Genomic DNA, 7,861 nt, shown 5'->3' with positions numbered 1-7,861 from the left:
AGGAGGAGGAGAAGGAGGAGGAGGAGGAGGGCGGGACGGGCGGCGAGCTCAACCCGCCCTTCCCCTCGGCTTGCAGGTGGCCATCAAAGCCGTGTCCCGGGATGGCATCCGGCGCTGGGGCGAGCTGGTGAGCGAGCGGGGCCAGCGGCAGAAAGCGGGGCGGGACGGGCGGGGACGAGCCGAGGCCCGGCAGGGTGGAAGCCGCCGGGACACCTGGAGGGAGAGTGGGCGTGGGCTCGGTGGGGGACGGGGAGCATCCAGGGCTGGCCGAGGGGGAGCAGGCAGACAGGCACGGCATCAGCCCCACTGACGACCCCGTGGTCCCCCCGCAGCCTGACGGCACCCGGGCCCCCCTGGAGATCGTGCTGCTGGACAAGGTGTCCAATGGCTTCCCTGGGGTCATCCAGCTCCTGGAGTGGTTCGAGCTCCCCAACGGGTTCCTGTTGGTGATGGAGCATCCGGAGCCGTCTCAGGACCTCTCTCGCTTACTGAGGGCGTGGGGGTTCCTGCCGGAGGCGATGGCGTGGGGGCTGTTCCGCCAGGTGCTGCAGGCCGTGCGGCACTGCACCAGCTGCGGCGTCCTGCACCGGGACATCAAGCCCCAGAACATCCTCCTCCACGTGGCCAGCGGCGAGGCCAAGCTCCTCGACTTTGGATGTGGCACCTTCCTTAAGGACACGGTCTACACCCAGTTTGCAGGTGAGCCCACAGCCGGGGGATGCTCCTGGTGCCGGGCATCGCATGGCCATGCCCGGGTGTGGCAGTGGAGATTGCCCCTTTGGCCGAGGGGGAACAGGATTAGTTCTTCAGCCAAGTTGCTTTTGGATGGGGCTGGGGGTTACTGTGAGACAGGCCCCGGCCTTGGCGACAGCCTGTGCCACCCACCCTGTCCCGGGCTGGGTCTGGGGCAGGGGGGAGCCAGCCTGACCAAAACCCCCGTGAGGGTAGCAGAGAAGGGGGTCAGAACTGTGCACCAGATGGCTTGGTGTGCAGGCGAGGAAGGGCTTGGGCTGCTCCGCTCGCCTTGTTTGCCTTGGCTTATGATGAATTGTTGGGGGCAGTGCAGTGGGGCGGGGAGAAGGCACGGCTTTTCCCCACCACTGGGTGGGTTTTTCCCTTGCATGAAATGGTTGGGCCTTGCCAGGGCTTCCGCTGCCCTCTTGGACACCAGCGGCTTCTTCTCCAACCCAGAGTTTGTAACCAAGAGTCAGGGGCCGGCGAGAAGGCAGTGGGTCACAGCGTGTGCCACTGGGGCAGGCCCCACATTGCCAGGGCTGCTGGGGTGAGGCTCTGGGAGCAGGCAGCATCCACCTGCTGAACTGCGTCTGTATTCCGTAGGAACACTGTCATACAGCCCGCCAGAGTGGATCTACCTCAAGCGCTACCACGGCGAGGAGGCGACCATCTGGTCCCTGGGCATCCTGCTCTACCAGATGGTCTGCGGGAAGCACCCTTTCCGCAAAGGCCCCAACACCATCTGGGACCAGCTCCCGTTCCCAGCACGGGTCTCTCCAGGTGGATACCAATCTTTGTGGCACGGGGGGAATAACGGTGTTGGGAGAGGGCAGCGGGCTCACGAGGACGCCGCTCTTGAAGCTGTTTGTGTCCCATGGGTGGCTGGAGGAGGTGGCCTGTGTCCTGCCATCCTGCTCTCCTCCAAAAGGGAGAATCGATGGAGAAGTTTGGGCACAGCTCTCAGCACAGCCAGCACAGCCTGGGCACGTGGACAGTGGGACAGAGGGGACAGGATCCTTCTCCAACTGACCGGCCATTTTCCCCCCAGGCTGCCAGCACCTTGTCAGGTGGTGTTTGTCCATCCGCCCCTCGGACAGGCCAGCACTGGAAGACCTGTTGTGCCATCCTTGGGTGCAGGACATTCCCCGGCCCTAGAAGACGGGAGAGATCCACGTGCTCCCTTTGATCCAGGGGCCTGGCAGGTAACACCTCCACACATCTCTTGGCAATAAGAACCAAAGGAAACCAGACTTTTTTGTCAGCCTGTAGCACTGAGGGGGGGTCATCCCACGGGAACACGCCCCTCTTTGTGCTGGAGCTGGGCTGCAGACCCGGTCTCCCAAGTGCTGGTGGCCACCATCCAACCTGGTTTTGCTCGTCCCGCTTCACAGACAGCTGGGCCCTCAGCAGAACGCTGACAGCCTGGTCTGGCCCCCAGGGAAGGAGAAGGGGCCTCTGGAGAAGCTGTGCCGGGTGGGGCTGCTGCTGGAGACATCGAGGACGATGTCAGGGATGACAAGCTCTCAGCTGACCTGGACGCCGGCGAGCTGAAGAGGATGGCCTTTGATTCTGGCCCCTTCCTCCAAGCCGTGCTCCACACGCCGTTTGCAGATGAGTCCACACCCAGGGGGTGCTCCCGGGCATTGCTCAGCCTGGCTGGGCACCGAAGGTTCCCCCTTTGCTGATGGGGAACCCGAGGAATTCTTCAGCCGGCTGCCAAGCTGCTTCTTGGCAGGAGGGGGGGCGGGTGCTCTGGGCTGGGTGTGAAATGGGAGCCCGGCTCTGCCCCCAGCCTCTGCCACTGCCCCTTTGCTGGGCGGGGCTGGGGCAGGGGCAGCCAGCCTGCCAAAAACAAACCCCCTGGGGGGAGCAAAGGCGGGGCTGCAGAACACCAGCTGCTTTGGGCTGCAGGCCAGGAAAGGCTTGGGCTGCCTTGGCTTAGGAGCCTTTCTTTGGGCCAGTGCAGCAGGGCAGGGAGAAGGCCTGGGTTTTCCTCAGCTGGAGGAGGTGGGGTTTTCCTTTGGCCTGCAGGGGTTGGGCCTTCCTCAGAACCCTGACAGGAGGTTAACATTTTACCTTTTTTTCTTGTTTCCACTTTTGGTTTGTAATCTCTGTTCATGAATTTGTTGTTTGTTTTCCAGGGAAGAGTTGGAGCTGGTGCCCAGTCCGGGTTGGGAAGGGCTGGGACCATCCCTGGAGAGGATCTGACATCCCCTCTGAGAAGGCTGAGGACATCCTTTGGGACACGCTCTTCTTGCGGCAGCAGATCTTGGGAGGTAGATGCTCCTCTTGCCCATCTTGTCAGCAGGAGTGGGATAATGGCTTTGGGGAGATGGCAGCAGGCACATGAACATCCCGCTCTTGCAGCTGCTGAGGAGGTTGATCTCCTGGGCTTGGCTGGAGGAGGTGGCACCTGTGTTGAGTAATTTCTGAAATCCAACCGATCTGGGATGACCCCAAATGACAGTTTAGTTTTCAGCTTGCTCGAGCTGTATCTCAGCTGTTCTCTGAACAGTTCTCTCCCCCACCTGCCTAGTACTTCCCAACTGCTCCCTCCTGTCCCTGCAATGAGTTCCCAGCTCCTCATGGTCTCCATCAAACCACTGAGAGAAGAAATAGAAATTCTACTCACAGTGCCCCGGAGTGCCCAAATGAGGAACAATGTAATCCTGGAGAAGTCCTAGAGAATTAGATCAGGGATGTCCCAAACAAGCAGGATGGAAACTAACCTCTGTGTCCCCAGATAAAAGAAAGAACAAACTTTATTTTTGGGGGTGAAACACAATGGTGCTGTGCTGCTCAAGAACTGAGGTCAGGATGACAGAGAAGGCCCGGAAGGACCAGAAAAGGACTTCCAATAGGGGTGTGGCTATGTAAAGCAAAGTACTGAATCTGTATTAAATAAGCCAGACTATTGAATGCACATGTAAACAGTGTGTGTAATAAAAAGCCCTGTCTGTCCTTTGGCACGGTGGATTAGAGGAGCTCTCCTCTGAATGTCCAGCATGCTGAATAAAGAAGAATGCTCTTTTTAACATCTCCAAATTGGGGTGAAGAGTTTGTTTCTGCTGCTTTTCAGTAGCATTTTTGTCCCCCAGACAGGACACCTCTACCTGATCTCCCGCGGATCCGAGGGATCTCTGGATCTTCACGCCAGCACCAGGACTTTGCTGCAGAAGAGCACAGATCCCCAGCCCAGTCTGGGACACAGGTAAGATCCCACTGGATAACAAGGCGTTCTTTTTGGGAATCCTGCCCATGTCAAACGTATGGATCTTTCAGCGCACTGGGGGTTCTTTGGTATTTTGGGAATCCTGCTCATCTGAGACCTGTGGATCTTCCAGCGCTTTGGGTGGGTTCTTTGGTATTCTGGAATTTGGTCTCTGGCTTTGTTTTATCGATCACTATTGTTCTGTACTTGTATTTGTTTCTGTATTGTAACATTTTGGGTCTACTGTTTAGAGCTGGGAAGTGGGCAATCTGAAGGGGGAATTTGGAAGAAGTCCCCCCTTGGTTGCATTTTGCAATATTGGATGAAGATTGGCGGCCCCCCCGGAGGAACAGCTCCCAGGGAGAATTTAATGGAGTGTTGGAATCAATGGGTGGCTGTTCTGGAACACTGAATTAGAATCCATTGTTGCAGTTGATGCTGTTTGAGAAGGGGAACAGAAGTGGAAGGAGGTTATGTCTGGTGATGTGTTTTTCACTTTGCAGAACCTGTGAAATGGCAGAAAGATTGTGGTGTGAATGCAGCGCCCTCAGAGCCCTTGGTGTGAGCCCGGAAAGGAAGATCAAGCTGAGGGACAAGATCAGTCTAATTTGGGGACATTGTTGGGGGTTGGAGTTGCAGTTCTGGAAGAAATCCCTGAGGAAATGGTGCCCCCGGGGAGAGGAAGAGGACGAGAGCATGGGCAGCCTGCTTCAAACATCCCCCCAGGAGACTTGGGATCAGTCCCTGTGCATCCTGTAAGAGAGATGGACACTGGAAATGGGATTGTCCGCAACTGAAACTTCAGAACCCTCCGAACCCTCTCGTGGCATCACTGCAGACGACTGAGGGGGCACCAGAGGATTCTTCCCCATCAGAACATCTGGTTCCAGCCAAGCTAAGCACAATTGTTTGTGGCTGTGGGAACTTGTTCCTCTGTGTTAAATGCAGGGAAATGAAACTCAAGGGACAATTCTAGAACAATTGTCTGGTGTGCCAGGGAATTGGGAAACTGGGCCATTTTTAATGCTGTGGCTTTGAAATTGGGGAAACAGTGGTTGGCTCCCCAGTTTTTGTATTTCCCCAATTCCCCAAAGCCTCTGCTTGGGAGAGATCTCTTGGCAAAATGCAATGCCACAATCCAATTGAAAAATGGTCCAACATAGGTTATTACTGCAGAGCCTAATTCTGTGCAAGTTTCTAGTTTTGCATGAGAGTCTCCCAAAGCAGAAGTAATCCATCTGCCACCATCACTTGGGGATGCAGTGGTTCCAACAGGATGGGCTGGAGAGGTGCCTCCATGATCCAAGAGAGCAGAACCCGTGAGAATTCCAGAGAAACCTGGAGTGGGGTTGGTGGGGCCAAAGCAATGTCCTTTGCAAATAGAAAGTTGTAAGGGATTCTCACCCTTTGTAGAACAATTGATGAAATTTTGCTTGTGAAAAGAAAGTGAATCTAAATGGAATGCTCCAGTTTTGCCAGTCAAGCAGGCAAATGGAAGGCTATGCCAGTTAGTCCAAGACCTCAGAGCTATAAAGAACAGAGTAGAAGATATACAAGCAGTCGTAGCGAGTCCTTACACTTTGCTAACTCCCCTAAATGAGAGTTTAATATGTTTCACAGGATTACATTCGAAAGCTGCCTTTTTGTGTCTCCCTTTGAGTTGGGAAAGTCAAGAGCTTTTTGCTTTCCAATGGGAAAATGCAAAGCCGGGGAGGAAAACCCATCTGACTTTGGTGGTCCTCTTGCAGGGGTTTAAAAATAGCCCCCCAATATTTGGAACTCAGTTGGCAAAGGGACTGGAGGAATGGAGAAGTCCAAACCCACCCTCTTGGAGCCTTATTGCAGTGTGGGGATGATCTTTTGATAGCCACTGATGCTGAGCAGCAACGCTGGGGTCAGACTGTGGCCCTGTGGAATTTCCTTGGGCTGAGTGGATATGGGGTATCCCAAACACAAAGTGCAAGTAGTCCAGAGCCCAGGAGCCTCCCCGGGCTTTGAAATTCTCCAAGGACAAGGGAGGCTGGGCCAGGAAGGAAAGAAGCAACCTGTCAACTGCCCCAGCCCCAGCCAAGGAAGCCCAGAGCGGGATTGCTTCCAGACTAGAGGAGAAGTGTATTGGGGCAGAGCTGACTTAGGAGACAGCCCCTTGGAAAGTCCTGGTTGGGAATTGTTTCCCAGGGGGGGCAGCTTTGTCCAGCGTGGAAAACAATTCTCTGGATGCACAGAACTCCCCACCACCAGGTCAGAGATCCTGACAGAGATCCTTCTCCCAGTAGAAGAAAATGAGTCTAGTGCTAAGGATTGTCAACTCCTTGAAACCTTAGAGCAAAATTTGCTCCAGGAGGCTGGGCAGTTACCCCAAGTGGGCAAATAATAGTCCCTGAGCCAATCTCTGTGACCTGGTGGATGGGGAACATGAGGGTATTCCTTGGAGTGAAGCAAATTATTGAAACATTTGCACAAGTGGGTTCTTGGTCCAAAACTGACCCCAGTTGTACAAGCAGTGAGTCAGCAGTGTGGTGTGTGGAAGAGAAATAATCCAAACCCTGCCACTGGAGTGGGAACAGGTGATGGAAAATGCAGAAATGCTGCAGGTGAATGTTGGCAGATGGATGTGACTGAATTGCCCAGAAAAGGGGGGTGTAAAGATCTCCTGGTCTTGGGGGATACCTTCCCTGGGTGGCCAGAGGCTGTTTCTTGTTGCACTAAGCAGGTTGGGAAAGAAACTGCAATCCTGTTCAGTGCAATCCTCCCTGTATTTGGGATGCCTTTGGGAATGTCATCAGACAGAGGTTCCCACTTGACTGCAGAAACAAAATGCTTCACTCTTGTTTTGCTCTTCTGACAACAGTTCAAACACTGTTGACGTGGGAGGAAAATTTACATGTCTTTTTAGTGCCAAAGGTGATCCAAGTGTTGCCCACAAGTGTCTGTATTAAGTAAGCAAGACTCTGTAATGAATCTGGAAACTGTGTGTGTAATGTAAAGCCCTGTGTGGCTGTCACTGAAGTGCTGAGGCTGAACAACAGCCCCTGAGCCAAAGCTGAGCTCTAGATGAACCTTCCAACCTAATGGGCTGTGTCTCCATGTATCTACTCCTGAGCTAAAACTGGGTCTATTTGTTGGTACAAATGTGGTGGGATGGGACTCCACCTGTGTATCTGCTCCTGAACCAAACAGGTGTGCTTCTTAGGAAGATCTGTGAGTCTGGGCTCATCAGTGAATCCTGTTTGTATCTGTTCCTTAACAAAAGATGTCTGATTGTGAGCAAAATGTGATCTTTATCTTTCTGTATCTAGAGAGTGGTCGAGGCCATGGCAGTCGATGTCTGGCCTTGTTTGGCAGTGGCCGGTGCAGGGGGAGCCTTGGTTTGGGAGAAGTAGAACATTGCTCCCAAGATTCTACTCTGGTCAAATAAGGAACGATAGAATCTTAGAGAAGTCCTGGAGAATTGGATCAGGGCTGGAACTCAAGCAAACAGGATGTGAGCTGAGCTCTGGGGACCCAGAGAAGATCAAACCAACCATGACGGTCTCTGTGGGGAAAACCAGTGATGCTGAGAACCGAGGTCAAGAAGCAGACACCTGAGCTTTGGGGGGGCACCAGATGCCAAAAAACCCACCAGAGACCCCCAGAGAAGACCCCAAATGACCAAATAGGGACTTGCAATAGGGGTGTGACTGTGTAAAGCACAGTAATGGACATGTGTTCAGTAAGGGGGAATATCCAATGCCTCTGGAATCAGTGTGTGTAATCCCAAGCCCTGCCTGTGTCCCTGAGCAGGCTGGATTAGAAGAACTCTCCTGCAGGCGTCCAGCACGCTGCCCTAAAGAATGCCTGCTTCTTAACACCTCCCAGCTGGGGTTAAGGAGTTGCTTTCTGCTGCTTTTGGGCACCATTTCTGGCCCCCGATGG

At 54.1% G+C, this 7,861-nt stretch overlaps 1 protein-coding gene and 1 long non-coding RNA gene across 2 annotated transcripts; both read left to right on the top strand.

Annotated features, from left to right (window-relative positions):
• Positions 1-76: 76 nt before the first annotated feature.
• Positions 77-2,509, top strand: LOC113982211 (serine/threonine-protein kinase pim-1-like; the record flags this gene model as incomplete). Its single annotated transcript, XM_039391221.1, has 5 exons — positions 77-127; positions 333-699; positions 1,339-1,515; positions 1,784-1,937; positions 2,127-2,509. Coding segments are annotated over 4 exons (702 nt in total), but the record flags the coding sequence as incomplete, so codon positions are not given.
• An 11-nt stretch (positions 2,510-2,520) lies between these two features.
• Positions 2,521-7,142, top strand: LOC113997147. The gene is made up of 3 exons (XR_003544007.2): positions 2,521-3,011; positions 3,834-3,946; positions 4,450-7,142. It is a non-coding gene; the product is annotated as an uncharacterized LOC113997147 (long non-coding RNA).
• Positions 7,143-7,861: the final 719 nt, after the last annotated feature.

Source organism: Pipra filicauda, unplaced genomic scaffold, assembly GCF_003945595.2.
Source record: "Pipra filicauda isolate LSUMZ 115617 unplaced genomic scaffold, ASM394559v2 scaffold913_size85590_pilon, whole genome shotgun sequence".
NCBI lineage: Eukaryota > Metazoa > Chordata > Aves > Passeriformes > Pipridae > Pipra > Pipra filicauda.
Note: the sequence above shows the minus strand (reverse complement) of the source record. Positions and strands in the feature narration are given on the sequence as shown.